Below are 26,545 nucleotides of genomic sequence, written 5' to 3'. Positions count from 1 at the left end.
TTATAATTCTCCCTATGACTCTCTACTTAGCAAAGTTAACTCCAAATCTCTGTATAAAAGACGCCTTCAGACTTTCTTAATTATATTGTACAAGAGCTTGTTTTTTAACTGCTATCCAGGCTATCTAAAGAATATGTTTAGTTTCCGGTCTGTATCCTATAATCTACGCGGAAATTATATTTTGTCTCTACAGTCTACAAAACCACTACTTATTGTCTTCACTCCCTTTCATATATGGCTTCAAAACTATGGAACTCTCTTCCGGACTCTTTTAGAACGTCTGACTTTTCTGATTTCAAGCGCAAGATCCTACAGTATGACTCTTTCTCATAGTTAAATTTTAGAATGTTACAATTTTACATTTTAGTAGTATTTAGAATTATATTTGTAACTCGAAGATACTAGCTTATTCTTTAACTACTCCAAATTCGAGATTAAATAAAGTATATGTATGTATGTATGCATGCGTCCATAGTTATTAGTAAATTTCCCCCAAAAAAGTTAGATGTGTAGAGTCAGTAAAGTGTATTTGCCCCACGGAGGGGGCATAATAGTTTTCCAGCCATTTTGGTCTCAGAAAGGGAACAGGTTTTGACCACCAGGGGTGATTTTTTTAAAAGAGAAATTATACGCTAGTCACTCTTAAGTTTCACAGGCTTAATAGGAAAATCATTGCTTAGTCTAGCTGAAAATGGCATGTTAAATCTCGCGGAAGTCTACCCTTTGTGCAAGCTTTCATTTTCAATTGGGACAGCTCTTAAAAATGGAGAGATATTTCTTGCAGACTCTTATCATTTACAGTCAAACAGCATTTTACATCAACTACAAACATGACGGTATTCTTCAGTCTCTCAATGTCTTTATTGTTCAGTAACCCTTCTCACAAAACACTTTCCATTTTACCTAACACATTACATCAGCATTACGTTGTAATTAGCTTAAGTTGTATCTATTTCCGTCTGGAGTTTATTTCCTAGGGCATTATTAAGCAAATGAAGAGGTGAACACCATTGCAGGTTCTTTGCCTTGATTCTGAAAATTGACCACCCAAGTATGCTGGGAGAAGAAAACTAAATGGGAAAGAAACAAAAAAAAAAATCCTTAGAAAGGACTGACTACAACTTGAGTATAACATGACAAGAACACTGTTGAACATGACAAGAACCCTGTTGGACATGACAAGAAACATACACTAAATAGGTAAAACAATTACACTTTACGCTTAAAAAGGAATAAAAGCAGAATCCATTCTATGTAGCTGCAATTCAGAGATTAAGAATTTGGTGATTAGAATCCTCACTGAAAAGTTTGCAGGATGGGCAATTTCGCATAATGAGTTTACCTTGAGTGTAATCTTCCCCGATTTTGGTTCCAAATTGGAAGGGAAAAGGTTACTTATTCAAAGAGAAAATGATTACATTTTTCAGACTTTTAAGGGCAGGCATGGATCTCTTGGGAGTGTGCACTCATACAGGCAATTGTTGGGATTTCCATGGTCACTATCAGTGCTGTGATCTCTAAAAGAGTCACTGGGTTCCCTATGGCTTTTTTCCTGTGAAATCTGGGGTACACAGCCCTAAAACCTTTCAGAAAATTAAAGTTATACAGGTTTCTCACAGACAGGTGTTATTTGTCCAGAGCACCCAGGTTCTACTAAAGCTTAACCTTCATATAGCCTGATAAAGCTAAAACTACAACTATTTCAAAAAATATCTAGTAAGGATTAGTCCTACAAGATTTCACAGTGAACTGTCTGATATGTAAAGACACAGGCAGTGCTAATAAAATACTCTAGATGAATTTCACAGTAGTAATAGTGCGAGGCATGAAGTCTGAGGACTAGTACTGTAATAGCAACATTCAAATGTACATACAGACATCTCCTTGTTTAAGTGTAAACTCAAACTTCTCACAATTGTCTTGGCAGTCCTCGACTGGCTCAAGATTCACATGTGTTGCACCAGTGACTTGGGCCATCCATACATTGTCAAATGTGCCTTGTGCCTGGCACATAAAAGGAAAGAATAACACATGGAAGATTTAAACAACACCAACAACCACATTATAAGCCCACAACCATTCAACAAACACTAATACAGTACACCTACCACCTCTGTCATTGTCATTGGCTGAGGGTTACTTTCTGTTATTTCCTGGGTTGGTTGTAAGAGATAAACCCATTTGTCTAAAGCACCTTCACTATGGATACAGTACGGGCGAGGAAACATGGATCGTAACAATCTCAAGCCCTGTCCATAACAAACTTTCCTGCAAAGTAAATAACATTCGTAATCAATGGCTGTGTTACATGAACAGAGAAACAATGACATGTAGATTTGTATGAACCCTTTACACTGTAACAACAGTTTTCATATTCGCCAGACTGTCTCTTTACATTTCCTATGGTGCTGATGAAAGACAATCTGTTAGACAATCAAGAACTTTATAAATTGGGGATCATTGCCTTTCTTTCTCATTACAATGAGATTTGAACCAAGGGTGATATGGTGGGGAGAAATTAGAACCCAGTCCCTCTGGGTTAAAGGATAAACGAAGCAGAACTCTCAGGGGCAGGAGGGGTTTAGAGGGGTTTAGTTACAAGGGGGTCCCCCTGAGTCTCACCCAGACTACCAATGTAACTTTCATGTCAACAACCACCCAGTCTTTTACTAAAAGCAAGACATTCCATTCATGAATGAAGATCATTTGGATTTCTCTTTTCCCTTCCCTTGAACTATGAGGTCCATGTGTTGTTGAATTAAAAAAAAAGTCAGCTTTCAAAGGGGGGGTTTATGAAGACTCGCGATCTATCCCTTACTTTCCCCTCTGCAGACACCAATATGGAACCGATATTGCATCAATATTGGACAAGTTCTTAACTTTTAACACAACACCTTCCATAAAAAAAACCCCTGCACCAGTCCAACACCTCTAAATATTGGCCAGGGTTATCAGTGATAGATCTAGGGGAGGGGTACAGGGGGCCTGCCCCCCTTACTTGGGCTAAAAAAATAAATGCAGAGGGAAGAAAAGCTGGCAGGTGAACACACATAAACAAAAATGCCCCCCCCCCCCTTACCTAAAGGTCTGGATCCACCACTGGTTATATTAGTGCAACCTTCACTGTCTAAACCTTTTAACCTCCAAGACCCAGTTAATAATTTTCCCAGATAACCGCGATATTTTTCCTTGTGAATTAGACAGGAAAATAGTTGGTTGTATTCCAAAATAACACCCTGTATCTGATACACGTAGGCTTCTCTGTTTTCTCATACCCTATTTACAAGAAAACTTGGAATTGTCGGAAGAAGTTACATGTTAATCACTTCTGGAAGTTGAGGGGTCAAACCACTGCAAAAACAGTATACTAACCACCCTATGATGTCTCCATTAGGCTGGTAATGGTCCCACTTCCCAAGAAATTCTGCAACATTTTGGATTGATTCATTGGTGACTCCATTTTTCCTTAGCTCACATGTATCCTCCTCCAGAGCTGCTTGATGAGAACGATAAAATTCCATGAATTTTTCAAAACTGTGCTCTGCATCCCTATAACCTGGCATATCCCTCACCACAACAGGTGACGCACTATCATAAAATCGATTCTTGAAGGCAGCTTTGGTCAGATTTGCACTAGTTCGGCTGGCAATTGTCTTCACTTCACTGCACATCACACAATCTGGTTTTTCTAGAGAAAATAAAATTATAGTTATAAAATAATAATATCAATAATGATGATAATGGAAACAGTAATAATGATAGCCTAATTGGTCACACCTAAGGCAGGGGCTTTTGGTGCCAGTGTGGATAACAAATGAAACAAATATTGCCACTAAAAATTACATCTGACAGGAAGCAGACTCGTTGACTTTTTACTGAGTGCAGCAAAACAAAAAACAAAAAAATCAAGGAAACCTAGAACATATCCAATGACTAAGGGAATGGAGGGCTTGAAGTGGTGACCACCAGTATGTACCTGTGGTCATAGACACAATAAAACAAAAACATAAGCCTGCTGTTATTAAGTTTTGAAGAACTATTGGTAGTAGATTTTTACTTAAAAAATGAGTCTTTTTCTCACAATTCTACTCCTGAAAGTTGATGAGGGCAAGGCTAAACTCAACTATTTAAGCACCAGAGTGCACTTTCTATTTGTTTACTGGCATCTGGTTAGCTCAATTGGTTAGAGCGCTGGATTGTGTTGTGCAGGAGGTTGAGGGTTTGAGTCCTGGCTGGACCAATACTTGTGGTCTTAGAATAACTGAGGAGAATTTGTTACCTTTCTATAATATCAAGAAATGGATAGATATTCTAGTCTTCTTGGATAAGGACAAATAAAACTGTAGGCCCCATCTCCTGCAGGGCTATGGGTTGGAGACGTTAATTTCCCACACATGAGATTACTGTGTGGTGGATGTCCTCCCTGGGGTGGGATGGTGGGTACAAAGGGGTTAGGTGCCAATTGGGACAAAAGTTCTGTTCCTTTCTCCTGCCATTCTCGTGGCAAATAAATTAAATTCCTAAATTCCTAAAAATAACCCACATGGGATATTGGGAGAACACAAGGAAAACTTGTAAATCACAAGCTAGGGATGAGTGATTTACCACTGCAATAAATGATGGGTTTTGGACCAATTAGGGTGCCTGTAGCATCTCAGTTATTTTATAGCATGTGATGGAAATCTCAAGTTTAAAATCTAATTTTTAAAAACAAAAATTCAATTCAAGTTAGTAGTAAACTACATAGTCAAACCATGGATGGAACTAAACAAATCAAATGTACTTAATGGTATCATACCTGGAACATACAAAGGGTTATCTACCATGCAGTCCCAGGCACTTAGCTTTGTAAAGTCGTAGAACTGGTGCAGTGGTAATGCCATAAGACGAACAAAACGTTGCAGTGGATACTGATAATCCGCAGTCAGTTGCCCAATGTACAATGCAAAGGATGCATTTGTTACAGTGATCACTGTAACTATGGTATAGAGAAGAATGGGCAATAGCATCACAAATGCTGTCAACTTTAAGCAGACACTGAAACAACTGTGTTTCTTTGCTTTGGTTTTGCTTCGATTCTTAGGACCTGATGGAGATCTTTCTGAAAATGAAGAAATATGTTTGTGCCTTACAGATTTGCTGAGAAGACAGTAAGCCTTTTTAAAATTTTTTTTACTGTTGCAGCACAGCTGCATTGCATTATACATGATTGTGTTTTTTTTGGAACCCTTATACACAGGATATTTGTGTTGTGTACCAATGTAACTGTATTCAAGTTTGGATTTCATTAATTTTATCATCACAGGAGCATCCTGAGGAAGCATTGAAGGAGAATGCAAAGTCCAAGTTCAATTCATTCCATATTTTCTACCTTCAATCCCTAAATATTGACTGAGGCCATTCTTACTCCTCCAAATTCTTAGCTGGCATCCAAAATAAGGAATCTATTTTAATGAGTAGGTGGTAAGGCCTCCCCATCCCCCCCCCCCCCTCCGATCTCCCTGCATGACTTAATCTACCTGGGAGATTGAACTCCTATTTGGTACAACGCTCAGTGTCATTGCAAGCTTTCTAATACCAACAAATTAATATATCTTTAGTTATTAACCAAGTGCAAGGGCCGTACTGGGAGAATATCGGCCCGAGGTCTTGACAGTACAGAACGAGCGCGCTCGGTCCATACAAAAAATGACCAAGGGCCAATATTCTTCCAGTACAGTCCCGAGCGAGCTTGGTTAATAAGAGATTTATTATGTGACTGAAGTTCAAAGGGACACGAGTGCGGTATCATTCGGGACCATTCAGGACAGTGCCCGGTCCAATACTGACAGAATATTGACCGGCAATAGAGCATTTTGATTGGTTTATTTTAGTTATTGGCCCTCTGATTTCCCGAGTTGTGTAAAAATAATCAATACTACATGAGGGAACCGGATTTGAATATTTAAGAAAAATAGTCTATGGCTGGTATGATGCAGCATTTTGTCTCAATCAGGAGACTCATCAGATGCCTTTGAGTATTTCCCAGTGAAGTCCTGTTCACAAATTTTAAGATGTTATTAATGAGGCTCCCTATCACAAAATGATTCCCAAACTCACTTTTATATGCTATATTTATTTAAATAATGAATATATATTTGCTGAGTTTGATCAACTTTGAGTTATTGTGCTATTCACACAATGTAAGATGTTGTTGAAAGTCTTTCTTATTCAATATTTTTCAAACAAGATCTATATTTACTCTCCTCTCTCCTACATATCAGGTTACGTGTGTGTAGCAGTTCAATTTTTATCTTAGTATAAAATTTTTACCCTAGTTGGATTTCCTTAATTTACTTATTTTTCCAATGTTTATTGATATAACCTGAAAAAAATAGAAAAATAAAACCAGTTTGATCACTTCTAAATCAAGAAAGAATTTTGAACCAGTTCTGAATCGATACAAGGCAAATAAGAATGAAAATAAAGGAAGTTTTATTTCCTACCGCTAAGAAACTCTTTACCATGGGCAATCTACATTATCAACTTAATTGATAAAACTAAATTAAATGCAGACTGAACTCTGGATTTAAGACTACATGCAATAGAGTTTCCTTAACCCTTAAGGAAAGATTCCAGCATAGCCCCACACTTTACTATGTTAAACATAGTAAATATGTAGAATTGTAAACTTTACAATTCTTTGTAAACTTTACAATTCTTAGATAAAGAAAATAATAGCAAAAGAAAAAGATATTGCTTTTGAACCACGACTTTGTTTGAGAATAATATGAGGTTACATGGAAACCTTACCGCTTTAAGAATGGCTTTTCTAAAACGAAAACTTATATTAACAACACTTGTTAGGGTGACGTCTTCATGTACGCAAGTGGCCTCAAATTTGCTCATTTACTGTTTATTGAGTATTATTACTTCCATGTGACTATGTACTGATCAAGCCGGCCCTTGATTGACATGAAGTTGGTACTACCGTATAAAATACGGCACTACTAATTTCATGCAGTTGAAATGCTTGAAAGTAAACGTCCTTTTTCACAGAAGTTTCTAAGGTTGGCTCATCATCACTGGACAGTAAACAAGAAAGCTTCTCTACTTTTCTCTACTCACTTTTCTTTACTCGCTTTCAGTTGATTTTTCTTTCCCAATATTTTACTTTTTAGTATTTCGTTGAAAATTAACCTGCCGTCCGTATCGTTTTAGAAAATTTAAAGCTAAGAATCGTTTAAGGAAAATCATGGAGATAGACCACCCCAGATGTAACTTATAACCGAGGCGTGTTACAAATAATTTCTACCTCCAAGTGCTCGAAGAATCGCTTCGTCAATTTGTTCTTTGCTGAGACCCCAGTCTTCGCCTTTCTTACGCAGTTCTTCGACTTCTTTTCGGAGAAAGATTCCAGTTACATTATTCGCCATCTTTGTCGTTCTTCGTGACCACGATTACCGATAAGAATGAATCTAATACAACAGTTTGATATCGCTCTCACAATTAATGTTGCTGTTTTACATAAGACCCTTGCCCACGACACTTATCACTAACGGGGGAGGGCTCAATTCAAGATATCATTGTAGCCATAGTTAACAGTGATCGTGAGCTTCTGCTGAAAATCGTAGAGTAAAATCTAAAACTTGTGAAAATTGTTCTCTATCATTTCCTTTTTGGTTAATTCACGTCTTTAAAAAGTTATTCGGAAAAATAAATGTTTTCCTTCTCTAGATCTCCTCCCCTAAGAAGATTATTAGTCCCCTCAAAGCGACGAAATCTCAAAGTGAGGCTAGGCGCGGACCCTAAGCCCGGATCAAAATTTTGTGTGCAGTCTGCCAAGATTGACAAACTTTTCCGTGTAAGAAGTTGTGGTACAGAGTTTTTTCGCCTCTTTTGACGCTTCCATTGACATGGCAGGTGTCGAGGAGCTTTACAAACAGTTTGGAATCCTTGCTGATGCAAACGAGAAAGCTGGAGAGGTGAGCTAGCTTCGCTTGGCGCGAGCACTTTTAATAAAACATGGCGCCGTTTTGTCACGTGGATTCGAATGTCAGGTTGTTGTTTTTTTTTCCAGAGTTAGTTGTTAAAATTTTCACCCACTCTTGTCTTTAACAGCACGAGGGAGCCTTTCTGCTTATGTTGGCTGCTGTAAAGGGTTCACAAGCGGAGAAGCGTTTGGCATCACAGTTTATAGCCAGATTTTTTAAGTTCTTTCCCAAGCTGCAGGAGAACGCAATAGATGCTATGCTGGATCTGTGCGAGGATGAAGACAACACAGTAAGAGCTGTTAACTCATTCAATCCTAAGTTATGAGTATTGATTCTTTATTCCAGCCACAAATTCATTTCCTGGTTAAATTGTCAGGAGAATTTGGTATTTAGCAGAATGTTATAGAATAACTGGTATACTTCAAGCTCCCTGATTGGTTTAACACATTGACACCAGAACCACCCAAACTGCATGATTGCCTCATGCAAGAACGCTTTCCCCCCTACCTCCCCCACTAAGTGGAGTTTTGCCCCTGAACTTCCTCTTGGGTTTGGAGATCAATAAACCAATCAGAATCTGTCGTTTGCACATATATTTTGATGGCTTTGGGGGGGTACTAGAGGGGCATTATTTTATGCGTCTTCACTAAATGATCAAATTTGAAAATATGACGTTCGCTCGGCCGACCCTCAAAATTTTCAGGTTGGATTTTTCGTTCATTTACAATCGAGTTAGACCTTGTGGAACTCAGAATGTAAGGTAACAATGCTATAGAATACTCTGCTTGGAAAAGAATGGATATCAAGGTGTTGAAGGTGACAGAGTAAGCTCTCGAGTCAACACACTACGATTCTCTAAAGCAATGCGAATTATGGACGTAAAGTGAAAACCGAACTTTTGGACGTCATGCAGGGCCTAGCGACAATTTGACGATTTGATGGCCCAGTAAATGTTATATTCGAGTAACAATGTGTTCAAAAAGTATTGTTTAATAGAAGATTTTGCATCAAATCAAAGTTTTTTCAGAATTTTCAACATAATGCTGTGCAATTTCTGGCCATGAAGTCAAGTAAACAACGTTCTAAGCATGATGAATTTTACCACGTGGACTATGTACACGTAAGAAATTCTTACCATTTTTGCTTATAACAGCAAGTCAAAAACTGTTTTGAATAAATCTGTCATCCCAAAATATTTCTTGGCCATTTTAGTCTTGCTTCCTGGTGATAGATTGCATGGAACTTGAGATCCCTTCACTCACGGACAAATTTGCATATGCCCTTTTGAAAAATGATCCACAGGCTCATTTGCGCACATGCGAAAATATTTAGCGATGTTTATCTTTCATCTTGATTTTTTAGTTAAAACGTACTATGCACTTATCGCTTTTTTTGTCGGAAATAAGTTCTTTAATTAGTCGTCTTTCACTGGAGCTTGTTTTTTGGAAAAGATGATTTTTAACAATTTACTGCGCATTGTGTTTGCTATCTTGGTTTCTCCAAAATTTTGACTTTTGTAGGCACGTGTTACACGTAAGTGTCAATGGGTTAAACCTCTTCTCTGTTGCATCAGTAAACAAGTAACTCTAGGGTGATGAGAACAGAAGCATATCAGTAAGAAAATATTTAAAGAATAGACTGCACTTTCTACTGGTTTACCAACATATTAACCTCTTGGCATTTTGGGAGAACATTCAAAAGAAACTTCTCAAGTTCTCCCAACCTCCTGTGTGGGTCATTAAGCCAAAAAACCAACAAAAAGTGCTGTCTGTTGCTTAAATATTTTTCTTGGTGTTAAGTTTTCTATTCTCATGACCTGTTGGTGAGAGAATGCATTCAGATAGTTATAGAGTAGACCCTACATTTCAAACATTTCTGAGAGTCACTTGGTTAATTCAGGAGATGTTGCTAAATTATCTAGATGATGTCTTTTGATGGAGCAGTTTTTTTCTCCGATAGTCCAGTGGCATAATTTAACATGTACCATGTAGATTTGTTACTTTTAGTAAATCACATATATATATCTTTTTGTAATGCCAGATCAGACGTCAGGCTATAAAAGGTCTGCCAGACCTCTGCAAAGACACTCCAGAACACCTTCCCAGAATAGCTGATGTACTTACCCAATTATTGCAGTCAGGTAAGTGTACAACTAACAACAGGACATGTAGTGATTATCACATATGTAATGATTTCTCACAATACTGTTATATACATGTATAATAATTTGAAGTGTAGTTCGAGATATCAAGTCAATACTTGTTGTTAAGTAACAACCAAAGAAATGTGTGCTGTTCTTGTGTATATAGATGTATTGTGTTTTTATGAGAAAATTTTAATATAACAATCATTTGTTTCCTTACTCCTTGTTGTCAAAGTTTCCTCAACCCTTTAATCCAAAGAGGTACTAGTATCTGATTTCAATTTATAATATCACCACTGAATCACACATTAAGGTCATACAAATATTGGAAATTATCATCCACTGAAGAAGCTCCTGTTTGTTCCTCAAATTCTCCTTGTCAGCACCTTTGGAAATGTCCAGAGAACAGTATGGAGAATATGCATACCAATTGAGCTAACCGCCTCCTGGTTAGCTCAATTGGTTAGAGCGCCGGATTGTGTTGTGCAGGAGGTCGAGGGTTTGAGCCCTGGCCGGACCAATATTCATGATCTTAAAATAAGTGAGGAGAATTTGCTACCTTTCTATAATCAAGAAATGGATAGATATTCTAGTCTTCTCGGATAAGGATGAATAAACCGTAGGCCCCGTCTTCTGTAGGGTTAGGGGTAGGAGACGTTAATTTCCCACGCACGAGATAACTGTGTGGTGGATGTCCTCCCCTGGGTGGGATGGGTGGGAATTGGCCCTGAAAAGCCCCTATGGGGAGTGGTCAATTAACCTATGTATGTATGTATATATGTTAGGGTGTATGGGGTTGAAATAGCTAAAAAGGGTTCATATAGGGTGATCTAACCTGTGCATTATAAATATTTCTTTCTCAGAGGATCCTGCAGAATTAGCAATTGTTAGAAATGCACTCACATCACTGTTTAAAATGGAACCAAAAGGTAAGTTTGTCAATTGGCCTGGTTTTCCTACCTTCCCTTCATACTAAGGTTTTAGTTGGTGCAGTGGTGCTTTAGATGAAGCAAATAAGAAATGTTGCCTAAGTGTAAAGTACTGATCAAGGTTCTAATTAAGTGCTAGCAGCCGGCTAAAAAACCGGCTACTTTAAATTTTAGAGCCGCCTACTTTTCGGTGATAAGCTTACCTCCTTATTTTGTATCTACACGTAGATTTCAAAGTTAAAAATTGCGTGAATTGAATGAGTAATACTTGAAAACCGTTTTCAGCAGTAAAACGTATTACACAATGCCAATGCGCACCTCCTACCTTCTGTGAAATTCCGCTGACTGGTGTTTGTTGTCAACAAGTGCGGTGTGGCGTTCAGCATGTTAAAAGAAGGCATGAATTCTTAGTATGTAATTAATTATAGAGTACCTATGAGTAAAAGAAAACCCACTTCAAGCCAGCCTGGAATTTGATCGATATTTCTGTAAATCACGAAGAACAGAAAGCCAGGTAGATGAAGGTGAGAAAACAGCCAGTGATAGCGATCAGCAAACACCAGTGATTCCCACGACAAGCAATTTAGCAGCACATGTTGATGAAAATGGGAAAACAGCCGGTGATGTGGGCGATCGGCAAACACCAGCAATTCCCACGACGAGTGATTCAGCGGCACGTGTTGATGAAAGTGAGAAAACTGGCGATAACAGCGATCAACAAACACCAGCGATTCCCACTACGGGTGATTCAGCAGCATATGCTGATGAAGGAGAAAAAACAGCCGAAAGCACAAACATCCATCCTGTGTTGTCATAGGTACAGTGTGAAGCGTTGATAAAAGAGTTCACTCAAGGTAAACTTCACAACTACTATACCTGTTTCAACAAATGTTCAAAACTCACTGAGCAGGAACTGCAAAGAATCAAGCCTAAGAAGTTTAACCATGACTGGATGGAAAAAAATCGACAACTGGTGGCTTTGCTATGTCGAGGGGGAAGGAATGTTTTGTATCATTTATAAAAAACATGGAGTTACAACTCCCCAGAACAAAACCGACAAATTTTCTGGAGTAGCATCTGACCGATTCAAGTCAGATGCTATTGAAACACACAGGGAGTCAGGGTGTCATAAGAATGCCTTAGAAGCAGAGATGATCTCAAGAATGTAAATGAGGAAGACCTTGATGAAGTTCTAGAGGCCCTTAATCTGCAATCAAAAGGTTCAGAGAGTGACACTGACTGTGACTCTGACTCCGCTTTTGGATCTGACAACGATGACTTGGCATTTTAGTTCTTTCTAGCATAGCCAAATGCTGAGTATAGCTAACTCTGGGTTAATAATTTTTTCAACCACGTTTTGAGAGAATGAAACTAATTCAAATGAATACACACAAACAGGGACAAAAGGAGTTTCTATTTATATATTTTCTGCCTTGAATGGCCTTGATGTTCTATAAAATATTTACTTTAATGGACTACTGCCCTTTTTGGGGTGTAGTCTGGTCCCATTATTAGGATTCCAAGAAAAGAAAGATGTTCAGTAAAATTTAACCTTCTATAATTTGAAGTTTTTTGGAGGGGGGAAGGGGAGGGGGCATGCTGCCAGACCCCCTTAGAGGCTCATGCCTGTGGTACTCGCTTCTCCGGCCACCTACTTTTATATTTCAGCCATCTACATTAAAACTTATTGAGAACCCTGGCTGATGGATGAAAGAAGGCTGATAGTTTCAAAAGAAACTGTTTGGGGCTGCGTTGGTGGGGGTAACGAAATAATTTGGATATATCAACAAAGTTGAAATGGTAAATTGGCCACCGTAACGATTACAAAAGCTGACGTTTTGAGTGTTAGCCCTTCGTCGGACGCTAGCCCTTCGCTCCGACGAAGGGCTATCGCTCGAAATGTCAGCTTTTGTAATCGTTACAGTGGCCAATTTACCATTTCAACTTTGTTGATATATCCAAATTATGATGGATGAAAGGATGAAACTCTTTGTTATAGTCAAGAATAGAGTTACATGTAGGTCAAAATTATTTCAGCATTTGTTCTTTGTATTTTCCCATTTTTCAGATGAGTTATCATAATTCTTGTAAAATGGAAATCACGAATAAACCTGCATTTGTAGTTTTACTGACCTGAATTCAATTTCAATAACTTTTAATCATTTCATTATTTTTTATTTTTTGCAAAACCCTCTTAATGGTCCAGGAACAATCGGGGGACTGTTCTCACAAATTCTCAGTGGAGAGGAAGCATCCAGAGAGAGTGCTATCAAGTTTTTAAGTGGTGCTGTGGAAGAGTATGGCAAGAAAGTGTTACATCCCTCACCCGAAACTGAAGAGTACTTAGTAGAAGAGATAAAAAAGGTCAGTTAGTAAGGTTTGCTTTAACCACAGGTTTTTGGGTTAACAATATTGTACTGGTAGTTAAGAAAAATTTATGTGGATTTACTATTTTGAAACTGAAATGAAAGTAATTAATGAGGGAAGGTAAATACAGTATTGCAAGGTGTTAATGAGAACTAAAAGTATGAAAACTCCGCTTTGGTGGATCAAGGGGAAACCCCCCCCCCCTTTCTCATCTGTTCTAATTACTACGTGTGTGACAGCAAAATTCTTGCAATCACATGATGGCAAGTCACCCCTTAATGAAGTATTTAAAATTTACCTGTCTTGAATCCTTTCTCAGCTTATTTAGGAGGGAGTGTATGTAAAAAAAAGCAAAAAAAAAAAAAAAAAAAAAAAGCAACAACAACAAAAAGAATAACTTTGTGTTTTCTAATTTAAAGGTTGGACCCCTCTCCCTCTCCATTTAAATTTTCTAAATCCATCTCAGACACATGATTGACTTCAAGCTTCAAGCCATTAGCTTGACTTTCGATGCTCTGTTGAAAATTTCCATCAGTTATGCCAGTATGAAATGCAGTGGTCAGGGATGATAATCTCTCGGCTAATAAAATGACAGACAGCTTGCATGTGTATGTTGGTTGCCATTATTTGAAGAAAGTGGCAAACATCTGCATTGTTTCAATTGTTGTACTGGTCATGATGTTTTCATCTTCTTCTTTCTGAGACCACAGCCATTCTTTGGATAAAGATTAAGTTTTACATTATCAGAATGTTACTGATTTTGCCTGTTTCTTGTTTCATTGCAGGCCATGGCAGATGTAACTGGTGAAGAATTTCGCACATTTATGACCATCCTTTCGTCCTTAAAAGTAATGGGCAGTGCTCACCAGGAACTTGCAGATATAGTTGGAGAACAGGCTGAACTAAGCCAACCATTCCAGGTAAATTTGTACTTTATTTTTTAATCCAAGATCTGGGTATTGTACTCAATATAGCTGAATCTTACTAGCTAGTACTACAGTACAGTATGTTCACCTGTAGGTTAAAAGGATTCTGGATTGTAAACACATTTTTGAGACATATTATATATTTCTAAATTGTGGTCCTTACAATTGAACAACAAGTTTCAGTGCAATCAACTGCAATTTAGTTGAATTTGAAGGATTTTTGTGCTTAAGGATGATGTATATTTTGCTGTGTTGTCACTTTCAGCCTGGAGATGCTGATGTTGTTGACAGATTCATTTCATGTGCCAGACAAGCAATTCCATATTTTGTGGTAAGTTCCAGCTGCCACAACATTGTTTAGTTTGATGTGATAGTGCATTTCTACTGTAAACAGCTAGGATTTTTCCTGGTACATCAGGACCGTGTGCAAGTGAAGCCCAGGTGCCACAGACAACTCACTTTGGTCTTTGGGAATCTTGTATATTTTTTCCTTCAGACGAGATGTCAGAGATGAGAGTGATTAAAACTATAGCAAGTAGAAGAAGAAGTTTTGAGAATGTGACTTGTTTCCAGTGCTCCTTTTATTTTTTGACTGTCAATTACATAACAAAGTTTACTATCACATGATTAGACATCCAAACTGGATACAGTAACAAGTTTTCTTGGAAATGACTTTTGATCGTTCTGATTGGGTATCAATACTTTCACACCTCCAACACTGTTGTGACTGGTGTAAAGTCTGCTCTTTGCTGCAAAAAAAAAAAAAAAACAGTTTTCTTTTAGACTTGAGACCATAAACAATGCCAAAAATACAGGCTTTTTTGAAATTGTAAATGAAGCAGTCAGCCTTATCTGTGTGTTTGTTTTTAAGGTTCCTATTTTGTTGGCTTTTTCTCTTGGTTTCAAGAGAGAGTGAGTACCTGTTATGTCATCAGTCCTCTCAGATGGTTATGATGCTGAGAGACTGTTTCATTTTTTTGTAGAAAGGAGCTTCAGCACAGACATTTTTTACTTACTTTGTCGAGAGTGTTTTACCAAAGCTGAATGAGCTGGTCACTTCTGATGGTGAAGACGTCAAGCTAGAGATGTTGAAATTGTGTTCAGAAATGTCACCACATGGTCTAACAGATGAAAATATAAAAGCAGCTATAGAACCTGTCTACAACTTGCTTTTGGTAAGATATTTCAGTGGTAGTTGCTTACTCTTCTTGTTTTGGCTGATCGTCTAAATGGTATAAATTGCTTGTGCCAGAAGGTGAAGGTAAAGACTTGACAACCCTTACACCTCTGGAGGGAGAGACACTCCATCTCATGAAGGTGTAGTCTGATCGTCCGGGTGAGTGTAGTCCTGAGAAGGACTGTTGTCGGTGGTAGTGACTGATGTTTCGACAACCTGTGCGGAAGTCATCATCAGACTACACCTTCACATGTTACCCCCGGGTTCAAACCATTTACTGCACTCCATCTCATGGCACAGATACCTGTGCCTCCCTGCATTTCATTAAAGTTTTCCTTTGCTTCACCTGTACACATGTTAAATTCTGAAAGTATTGACAATTCGTGAGGCTTAGGTAGTTCAAAACGTTAGTAACTTAACCTGAGAGAATTATAAAATTAGTTGATTAGTTGAAGATCTTGAGGAAGGGTTTACAGTACTGTTGTTTTGTTTTCCTTAGGTCTGTCATCAAACATGAAACCTGTACATTCTTTTATGTGTGAAAAATCAAACTGTGTAATCTTTCTGATCTTGGATTTTAGCTAAAACTCTTTAGGTCAGCCAGGCTCATGGTTGAGGAAAAGACTTTATTTAGTATGGTTACGGGTGGATCATTACTCAATCATTGCTTTATCCTGAGCTGAGACAATCAGTGTCCTTTCTATGAGCTGCAGTTGGTGGCTTAAGTACATGAGATGCTGCAAATGACAATTTTCCTTGAAGGAGACTTTGATTTTAGAAGTCCTCTTTTAGCTTGGGAGTCCCCAGACAATGTTGAACTCCCTCTGCTATGTTAGGAAATTCAACATTGTATGGGAAGGGTTACATGCAGGTGAACACTGTTATACCCATAGACTTCTTCCATTGTCTGTTTAAAATTATCTCTTTCAAAGTAAATTTAAATGCTCTTGGTCACTTTTAATGCATTTTATTTTTTTTGTTTTGTTTTGGTCACCAGTCCTGATTACTTATGTTGTCGTCATTATTGGCTTCAAAAATTATATCTTTAACAAAATTCATCCACAGGAATACATGCCATTACCTCCTGGCGATGAAGAGGAAAAAAGCACAGAAGAAAACCCTGAACCAAAATTCCAATTCTCTTACGTTGAATGCCTTATTTTTACATTTCATCAGTTAGCAAAAAAGGTAAACATGTACACAATAGATGTTTAGCTACCACTGCAGTGATTTCTGTTTATAGTTCCTTGTATTAGCCTTGAGTCTTGGTTGGATTGTGGCCACTGGAGACTGAAATTGGTACATTTATCTTTGCCCCTCCTTGTCAACTGGTTAGTTTTAATGTTACAAATAAATGATTTTCAAACTGTATGTGCTGAGTGGTTAAGGCCAAAATTATAAAAGACATATACCTTTGGAACTTGGCTACTGAAGTTGTAGCCTAGTTGGGAGGAACTATTACTGCCAAGAGTTATGGGAAATGAGTGGGTTTATGGGAATAACTTGTGACTAGAAAGGCTTTTCAAGGAAAATGGTCTTTAGTTTGAGTTAAGGGGGGAAGTCCAAGTTAGCTGGATATGAGTTGGTGAGGTTCTTGAGTGGTAGATTGGTACAAAATAGTTTTAAGTAATAATTCTTGTTTATTTGCTCCTGCAGAACCCAGAATTTTTGACTGATGCAAGTGCCACAGAGCGTCTTAAAGATTTTCGACTTAGGTAAACAATAGTAAACTATACTGTAAGTTGTTTTGCATACTTTTAGTCCAATTGTAATATGAAACTCCCATTGTAAAAATTTATTCCCTTCATGGTTGTAGTTCTGTTTTGATTGCACAACTGTGATCATTGTTTTGTACATGTAACCTCTGTGATTGTTGTTTTATAACTTCTGTAAGCTTCCAAATAGGTCACTTTGATTATTGCTTAGTGGTATTTGACTAGAATTTCAAAATGAACTTGTGTGTCGATTTACAGAGAATGCCTTTGATAAGTCTTGCCCTACATTTACTCCAAATAAATCCATACTTGCTGTTGTCGTTTTATTGTTCATTGAAGACTGTGTTTACCTGAACTTTGTTTTGTTTTTTACAGGCTTCAATACTTTGCTCAGGGCTGTCAAGTGTACATAAAACAACTAAGACTATCACTTCAAAGCAAGACTGGTCCAGCTCTTCAAGAGGAGGAAAATAAAATTAAAATTGTTGCGCTTAGGACGACTTCTAACATCAACGCTGTCATCAAGGTATTAACGACTGTGAATGTACATGTATGAATATCATATAGTGATTGTCACAGTAAGGAACACTACTTATTAAGCAGTTGTGAAAATAAAGCCTGAAAAAATTCAGGCTTGTACAGAGTTGAACCCACGACCTTGTGTAGATTTCTTTACTTCGATGACCACTCTCTTATTCAAGGTATTGACAATTGGGAATAGTATTTTATCTCTTTTGTTTTTGTTTTTTGTTGTTGTTGTTGTTGTTGTTGTTTTTTCAATATTTCTTCCAATCTGTTAATCCTTCGCCTCCCCTTTCAGTTGTAATACACTGCAACGTAAACTGGTAATGAATAAATGTTACCACCAGGGGTTTTAACACTTTCTTGGGACCAGTCAATATAGACAATGTGACATAGAAAACGGCAAAGTGAAAGTAATCTAGGATTGCTTTATTTTTTCTTTTCTTGGAACGTTTTCCCGCGTTAAAGCAGCTTGCCTGTTTTTATTTTGAGTCCTCGTTGGTTCTTGATCATGCAGACCTTCACACTGATTGGAACAGACCTTCACACTGAACAAAACAGCTCTAAAACAGGCAGTAGGATTTTTTTTTTCTTTTTTGAGATACGGGGGGTGCGTGGATTTAATCAGTCGATTTGCGTTTTCGTGGTCTTGTAATAAACATGTGTTGAATTGAAGTCCATTATAGTGGCACGGAATGATGTGTCAAATTTGGACAAAGTTTGCTCCACAACCCTTCATCCATTACTGGTCTCTTTTGTCTCAGGATCTGTTCCACAATCCACCTTCCTTCAAAAGCTCCATTACATTATCGTGGAAACCTCCAGTAAGTAAATTTTTGACAGACTATTTTGATGGGCTTTCTGTATGCTCTGATTGTTATTGCATGGATTTTCTAACGTGTTTTAACTCTCATCGTTTAACTTATAGGCGAAAACACAAACGTCGACACCAACATCCCCAAAAGACTCGAAAGAAACTGTAGTGGATGAGAAGTAAGTTGGTAATCGTCTCATTTTCTCTTATTTACTTCACATTTCTCGCCTTCCCTCGGCATCGCTTGTGACTCCATTTGGGCAGGGAGGTACCTCATTTTTGGCTTAAGGGTAAGGCCTGCTGTCATATGTTAGATTCCTGTAAGCACTCTGTATTTTCCAAACGCAATCAAGCCAACTTTGTTTCTCTGACACGATCGTCGTAACGCTTCGTAATTATTCCATGATTTACATTTTCCTGAAGAAAATGGAGTGAAAAAACTGTCATTTGTTCCTCTTATTTTGAAAGATTAAACGTGGTTAATGTTTCAAGTGTTCTAGTTGTGGCACGGTCCTCACCTTGACAAGTTCATTCCTGTTTTTCCAATATTTTATTATTGGAGCCAAATCAATCGACTGTTGTGATCTTTAAGTTTGAAAAACTAATAAAGCAGGCTAGTTAATCGTTTGTAGGACAAAAGATTTCCCCAGACAGTTTACCTTTCCAGTTGAACTCTGACGCGTTGTATTTTGCCAAAAGTAACATTACTAGATAATCATGTCATTTTTGTTTAGTATTATTGTTTACATTTCTAAGTATATCCTCTTGTAAAAAAAATAGCAAAAAAAAAAAAAAAATGACAGCGGAAACTTAATGTATCGTACATATGAATGTAAGAAATGCGTAGCAAGGGAAATTAAATAGGATATTACAGGACCGCGCGGAGAAATTTCGTATCTCCAATCGGCTATGTAATGTCTTTTTTGTATAAAAATCGATGAAATGCTAAATCATTTCGCTTTATCATTTAAATCATTTCACATAGCAACAGCGATCTTTTCACGTGTGAAGATAACATGTTATCTTCACGTGTGGAGATATTATGTTTACGCACGAAAGCTCACTTGGTATTTTCACTAGTGTGACTTCACTGGTATTTTACCTGCCTACGAATGGTTATCCCGGTGTCAATAAGAAAGAAAGTCTTGAGCACTCTAAACAACAAACGTGTCTAGTTACAATGATAAGGTTGAGATCGGGCGTCAGCATTATCAGGCGCCTCTGGCAGCCGCTTCAGTCCATGTAACGATCTTACCTTCCCTCCCATCCCACCCCAGGGGAGGACATCCACCACACAGTAATCTCGTGCGTGGGAAATTAACGTCTCCTACCCCTAACCCTGCAGGAGACGGGGCCTACGGTTTATTCGTCCTTATCCGAGAAGACTAGAATACTTATCCATTTCTTGATATTATAGAAAGGTAGCAAATTTTCCTCACTTATTTTAAGACCATGAGTATTGGTCCGGCCGGGGCTCGAACCCTCGACCTCCCGCACAACACAATCCGGCACTCTAACCAATTGAGCTAACCGGGGGGCGGTTTAACACAGAGTGACCAGAGGTGTTGCTACATTTTGTCCTTTACCCTTAAACAGGATGCCGGTCCATGGCAGGGTTACCCCAACCCATTTCGTCAGGTATCCTTGCCGTTAGGCTAGGGGTGACGCACCCCTACTCCTGGTTCATTGTGAGAGAAACGTGTCTTGGTCACTGTAACCTGGAGGGACTAAATACTGAAACTTTACGCCATTCCTTTCTCAGGCGAAAACGTGCTGGTATTACGCCAATCAAGTTCGACCTTCCACCCGAGACAAAGTCACCGAAGAAATCCAAGCCGAGCACAATCTCTGTGTACACTCCCCCCGGTCGGCGAGCTGGAGCGTCCAATGGCGTCGTCAAGGGTCAGACCATGCCTGACGGTGGTAGGGGTCGGGGATTTCGACAAGGAGGCCGCAACCGAGGACGAGGGAGGGGCTGGAGAGGTGGCAGATCTTAGATTATTTACTCTAGAACGTCTTGCACACGTGAAGTACAGACACCATTTTACTGAAATCATCTTAAGATATTTTTACAGTTGTCATCCCGAGAAATTGCAAGCAGCTGAGGACTTGGTCCTGAAAGGTTATTTATTGAGTAGACTATTAGGATTTTAATAGTTCCTCTTTGGTTTTAAAAGTCTTTTATTCGATTTATGACCTCCAAGGCATAGTTGTGCCCCTCTAAGAAACATTCAACACCATCTTGTTCGAAGTGGTTTTTTTTTTTTCTGGCCAGAAAGCTTTATATTACCCGAGAGGTCGTTGACTTCCTTATAACTCGAGTCGCCCGGAAAGGAAATGTTTCCTTCGTGCTTGTGTTTGGGGGTCGGGTGAGAGGGGGGGAGGGGAGGTAGCTTTTTGCAAGGAAGCAGACTTAAATGATGGAAAACACAATCTGAAGTAATGATTGTATCTTATCGAGCATTACCTTTATAGAGAGATACTTGAATTCCTGTTGGAAAAGAGATATTTCTTTGAAATCTTTCGTTTTGCCCTGTGTGAAACTGAGGACACACGAACTTAAACAGATGTTTGTCGTGTGCCCGATCACTCTCAACTAAACATACCTTTGAGGCTTGGACTCAGCCTAGGTTGTTATTCATTATTTCATCTGTAAACTCTTCTTACCCGTTTGAAGCAAAGATCCTGCAGCCTGCCCCAAACGTTTTCAATGAAATTGTAATTAAAGACTCTCATGTTTCTCTTCTTTCTGTCTTGTGTCTTCATATTTTTCCAGACGAAATGGTTTGCGGTTGCGTCATGATCCAAAAACTACCCCTCCAACGCGAATTTTTCTCACTTTGTATCACTTGCTAACCAAGGTCCCTCGATTTCTCTCGCACCTCGTTCCCATGCTCGCTTGAGGGAGTGTGAGGAAGAGAAACACTGGGATCGAAGTTCATTCCATGCAGTGTCCATTCGTTCTCTGTCGCATCTTTCAATTCACATTCAAGCTACATGGAATATAACAGCCGTGAGATCAGAGACTTCAAGTTTAGAATTAACCAGAGGGGTACTTGGAAGTAAGGGTGATCTTGGTGTCAGTAATTTCATGGAGGTGTGGTATGTCGTAACGCTTCAACTTGACATACACCTTCAAAGTACTGCCTTGGTTAACAAAGTAGAATAATACCACGGTCTCTTACGGAAACCAGCATGCACCTCGAAATTTTAGGATTTTTTCTTCATTTATTTTCTCTCGTTAAGAAATAGGGGACGTGATGAAAACGATTGCTACGACTAAGGCCCTTTTTTCATGCGGACACGTCAAATTCACCAAGAAGTCAAGCAAATAGAGCTGGTCCTGCCTTCTCGCTTATCTCCTGTTCTAGGAGATGGCCTATTGTTGCTCATGTTGGGACGTCGGGGGGAGTAACTGGAATTACCTCACTGAGTGAGAAGCACCAGGAATCCTGAATCTTCAAATTTTCTTAAATGTGCCACTACTTTGCTCTTACAACTTTCAAAAATTTTACGAAGTGATAAAAAAGAGCAATGTGCTTATTTTATCAGTTTGTTTGTTATCTAACGTAGAAGCTCACACCGCACCTGGACTGAAGGTTAAAAGTCAGAGATAACCCTCGCAAGAAGGAATCGCCCGCAAATGTGAAAATCCAGAACGAGAACCGTAAAATAACAATAAAAACTACAAAAGGACTACACGTTCACCAACGTCTTTGAGGTCAAAGCTGATTAATTTCGCTAGTGCCGCATCCAACGAGTTTCCCAAAGGCAGCTATTTACTTTCATCTTGTTTATGATTATCTTGTAATTTTTCAGTTGTTTCAGAAATCTCGTTTTGTGGATCCCATGGCTCGTGTAAACGAGATGATATTACTGCGTAACCTTGTTTCTGTTTACAATGGTATTGCACGGTACCATCTGGCACTCACGAACTTAATTATGAAAAAGTAGAAAGACCTATGATGATAAGCAACGATGCCAGAGAACTTAATGCGCCAAAGTCTCAACATCCGTTTTCCGTGCTCCGGGTGGAGAATTTGAACCCTGCCTGGCTGGGGTGGAGAATTCGAACCGGAAGTATCAAGTCTTTCCAACGGGATACAAGTTTTACATCTTTAGATATGGAGGTGTGTAAAGGTAATGGGGAATTTGAACCGGAAGTATCAAGTCTTCCCAGCGGAATACAAGTGTTACATCTTTAAATATGGAGTTGTGTAAAGGTAACGGAGAAATTATATTATTTCCCCGGAGGGAAGGCACTTATCTGACGGGGAGATGTAGTTCTTCGAACTTCCTCGCAGACTTATACGAGCAATACTGGTGCAGAGCACGGCCGCGTGCGGTCTGGATACCACATTAAAAAAGTTCAAGGCGTTCCTTGCTTCCTCTGAGAGAGCCTGAGTGCGAAAGTCACGAATGACAGTAACAGGGAGGGGAGGAGAATGATCCGACTCCGGTTGGGGATCAATATTGCTCGTATCAGTCTGCGAGGAAGTTCGAAGAACTACATCTCCCCGTCAGGTAAGTGCCTTCCCTCTGGGGAAATAATATAATTTCTCCATTACCTTTACTCAACTCCATATTTAAAGATGTAACACTTGTATTCCACTGGAAAGACTTAATACTTCCGGTTCAAATTCCCCATTACCTTTACACACCTCCATATCTAAAGATGTAACGCTTGTATTCCGTTGGAAAGACTTGATACATCTCCTCGTCAGGTAAGTGCCTTCCCCACAACTGATACTCACAATACTGGTGCAGACTATAAGGGTTACTGGCATGAGTATCCCGTAGACCCGAACACGAACCAGCTTTAATAACTGTTCAGCTAACTGTGACATAAGGAGTACGGTAAATCCTACAGAAAACTAGGCTCCAGTAAAAATAATCCCCCACGAGAAGGGGAGCTGTAGCATCCATATGCACAGTTTTGAAACAAACTCTGTCATGACACTGAAGGTCAATAGGGAAATATTGTCTGGAAGACCCAACGACCCACACCAACTGGGCCAGGTAAACTACTGAATACTGTGTCCCTTAGATAAAACAACAACAATGAACTACATGAAAGTTCCTCCGAAAGTTAATCAGGCGAAACAGAAAGTACTGCTCTTGTAAATTCCCCTTGTCGGGCGATCTGTGGTAAAATTGCTTAAATGTCTCCGAAGACGACCAGTGTACTGCCAATAGAATAGACTCCAGTGGAACACCCACATGGGCTGCGGCAGAAGTAGAAGCACTCCGAGTGGAATGACTTGTGAAGTAGGAAGCAACCCCTACCAGCTGCATGGCTTTCCTTAGCCACCTTGACACAGTTTGACTTGTGATTGGTTTAAGAGGCTTAACAAATGATGTAAGAAATAGACAACTTTTTTGAGAGACTTGTTTCGGCATGCTTATGCCATCTTCAATTCATGAGTAAGAGAACGTGAGTAATTATATAACAGACAAGTAGATGAATAAAATATTTACAGAATGATAATACAAAAGCGGGTACTAATTACAACGTGACACCAATTATCAAAGGTGTGAACTAAAACGCTACAAAGGTGTTATAATGCTGTAATTGTTTTTTAAGTTCAGGATTGATCTTATTTATATAAAAAGCTTCTTCGAGTTTTAAATCAATTGTGTTGTTAGCAGAATCCAGAGTACTAAAGCAAGAAAGGGAGTATTTGTTCTTACAAGAAGGAGATGTGTTGAAATGCTTAAAAATATGCGAGTTTTTATCGCTTTCTCTGTGCTCCTCTATCCTAGTAGAGAAGTGGCGACTAGTTTCGCCAATATAACCGGAATTACATCCCGCACAAGAAAATTGATAAACTACCATGGATTTTAAAGCATCAAGAGTACGATCTTTAACAGTGAACATGTTTTTAATTTTAAAAGAAGTGAAAACTAGTTTGATATTAAGGTCCGATTTACAAAAGCGCTTAGTGAGTTGTCGGAGTTTGAGGTTCGCTATTTTAGAATAATAGCCGACAAAAGGGAGTTTAAAGTAACGTGTATTATTGTCATCAATGTTCCGGCTATTTTGAGAGGAGGACCCGTCAAGATACCGCTTGAAAGTTCTTTCAATAATATGCGAAGGAAAAGAATTACGTTTTAAAGTGTCGGAAAGTTTCTTAAGATCGTTTTGAAGGCCGGAAGAAGTGTTGTTGAGTTTGTAGATACGGTCAATAAGAGTTCGGATAAGGCCAATTTTGTAGCATGATGGAATAAAACTAAACAAATTTGTTAGGAGACCAGTGTAGGGTTTTTTTTTATGGAAAACTGAAAAAACAATCATTCGAAGAGTTGTCAATAAATATATCAAGCAAAGAGAGGTTACCATCTTTCTCTTTCTCGAAAGTGAATTTTATGTTGGGGTGCCGTGAATTAATGTAATCAAAAAATGACATAGCATCCTGTTCATTGTGGAAGACACAGAAGGTGTCGTCAACATAACGCCTATAATGTAGAAGATCCAGCAAGTATTTCACATCCCTGGTTGAGCTCAGCCAAGGAGTGGGTGGCTTCGTGCGAAAAATAGCCTTCATAAAACGAGACACCACTGGAAGGTCTCCAAGTCTAGTCTGGCCAACTGTCAGATGCCCTTGTGAAATTGCAGACTTATACACTGCCAGCGTCCTATATTCTAAAGACTGACTAGTTGAGAGTTCTATCAAGAAAGTCAAGACATCTGTAACTGGAGCTGAGAAGGGACACAAGTCTCTGGAAGAACACCATTGGACCATGCTCGCCACAGACCCCGGTAACGCTCTTTGGTAGACTGGGACCACGATGCCAGAAGGATATTAGTCACCTCTTCAGGGAAACCCGCTACGTGATAGGCTGTCCCGAAATCAGTCAGACAGTCAGGTTGAGTGGCTGCCACAGGGGATGAAATGCCTCCGGGTCGAAAGGTAGCAACAGCAGTGACTTCTCCTTGGGAAGTGTGTATGGTACCTCTGTCAGCATCAGCTGGATCTGAGCGTACCGGTCATGGCTGCCCCGGCCAGTTCGGGGGCAACCATTAGGGCCGTTGCTTTGTCGCTTCTCACTTTCTGAAGAATTCGGGACAGGAGTACCACTGGGGGGGGGGGGGGGTGGATGAAACTCTTCCATTGACTCCAGTCTAATTGGAAAGCATCCACTGCTGAAGCTCCGGGATCCGGAAGCCGGGACACATACAGAGGCACCTTGTGGTTTAAGCGCGATGCAAAGAGATCTATCTTCGGAACATAAGAGTGTTGAGTTATGTCTCTGAAGACTTTCTTTCAAAGAATCCACTCCGTGTGGGCATTGAATTTCCTGGAGGCTTTATCCACTTCCACATTCAACACTTCTGGTAAGTGACGGGCTGTTACCTAGGAACCTCTTGTCAGCAGGAAGGACCACAGCTCCAAGGCCAGTAGAGACAAGATCGGTGACCGAGTACCCCCCTTCTGTTCACATACGCAACTGCCGTGGTGTTGTCCATCTCCAGAAGAATGTGATGAGGGCAAAGTTGGCCCAGACCCTGGGGTAGTAACTGAGCTCCTTCTCCCAGGAATGACTTCAAGGCAAGAATCGCTGCCTTGAGTTCCAGGCAATTTATGTGCTGATTCGCCTCTTCCGCACTTCAGCGGTCCCCGGTTGTTCTGCCCTGGAAGGTTACACCCCACCCCTGCAGGGATGCATCGGTCCTGATGGTGAGGTCGAAGGGAGGAGAGATGATGTCCAGGCTGTTGCAAGAGGGTGGCGCTGGAGACGTCCACCACGTTAGATCCTCCAGGGAAGGATGAGGCAAAGGTATCCGAAACTTCGGTCTCCATCCTAGACGGTGGAGAAATAGGGCTTGCTGCCGTTGTAAGGCTCTGTAATGAAGCGGTGCCACCCATAGACCTTACCGGGCTGCGTGGGTCACGCGGCCTAACAAGCTTGACAGCTTCCCAAGCGATGTTGCTTGGGACTCTAGCATTTCCTGGCATGCTCCCTGAATCCGATAGATC

The 26,545-nt window shown here is 39.5% G+C and overlaps 2 protein-coding genes across 2 annotated transcripts; one reads left to right on the top strand and one right to left on the bottom strand.

The window, feature by feature from the left end:
• Positions 1-839: 839 nt before the first annotated feature.
• On the bottom strand, positions 840-7,521 carry LOC111322847 (uncharacterized). Its single transcript, XM_022926047.2, has 6 exons — positions 7,295-7,521; positions 4,799-5,101; positions 3,373-3,688; positions 2,109-2,268; positions 1,875-2,004; positions 840-1,070 (listed from the first exon to the last, which is right to left on the bottom strand). The coding sequence occupies exons 1-6, from the start codon at positions 7,413-7,415 to the stop codon at positions 985-987; spliced, it is 1,116 nt and encodes a 371-aa protein (XP_022781782.2). The 5' UTR covers positions 7,416-7,521; the 3' UTR covers positions 840-984.
• Positions 7,522-7,787: 266 nt separating this feature from the next.
• LOC111322828 (apoptosis inhibitor 5) lies at positions 7,788-21,312 on the top strand. The gene is made up of 14 exons (XM_022926021.2): positions 7,788-7,964; positions 8,101-8,262; positions 10,014-10,113; positions 10,980-11,045; positions 13,252-13,409; positions 14,198-14,332; positions 14,604-14,669; positions 15,322-15,513; positions 16,581-16,703; positions 17,172-17,230; positions 17,606-17,756; positions 18,517-18,576; positions 18,681-18,745; positions 20,329-21,312. Exons 1-14 carry the CDS (start codon positions 7,896-7,898, stop codon positions 20,561-20,563), a joined length of 1,641 nt encoding a protein of 546 aa, XP_022781756.2. The 5' UTR covers positions 7,788-7,895; the 3' UTR covers positions 20,564-21,312.
• Positions 21,313-26,545: the final 5,233 nt, after the last annotated feature.

This window comes from Stylophora pistillata, chromosome 10 (genome assembly GCF_964205215.1).
Source record: "Stylophora pistillata chromosome 10, jaStyPist1.2, whole genome shotgun sequence".
In the NCBI taxonomy this organism is placed as follows: domain Eukaryota; kingdom Metazoa; phylum Cnidaria; class Anthozoa; order Scleractinia; family Pocilloporidae; genus Stylophora; species Stylophora pistillata.
This window is presented reverse-complemented; position numbering and strand designations above follow the sequence as displayed.

Coding starts and splice junctions, on each gene's coding strand:
- LOC111322847 (XM_022926047.2), bottom strand. CDS start 7,415: ATGGCGAATAATGTAACTGGAATCTTTCTCCGAAAAGAAGTCGAAGAA. Junction 3,689..4,798: donor TAACCCTTTGTATGTTCCAG/GTATGATACCAT, acceptor TATTTTCTCTAG/AAAAACCAGATTGTGTGATG. Junction 1,071..1,874: donor ACTTAAACAAGGAGATGTCT/GTATGTACATTT, acceptor TTTCCCATTTAG/TTTTCTTCTCCCAGCATACT.
- LOC111322828 (XM_022926021.2), top strand. CDS start 7,896: ATGGCAGGTGTCGAGGAGCTTTACAAACAGTTTGGAATCCTTGCTGAT. Junction 11,046..13,251: donor GTTTAAAATGGAACCAAAAG/GTAAGTTTGTCA, acceptor TTAATGGTCCAG/GAACAATCGGGGGACTGTTC. Junction 14,333..14,603: donor AACTAAGCCAACCATTCCAG/GTAAATTTGTAC, acceptor TGTCACTTTCAG/CCTGGAGATGCTGATGTTGT.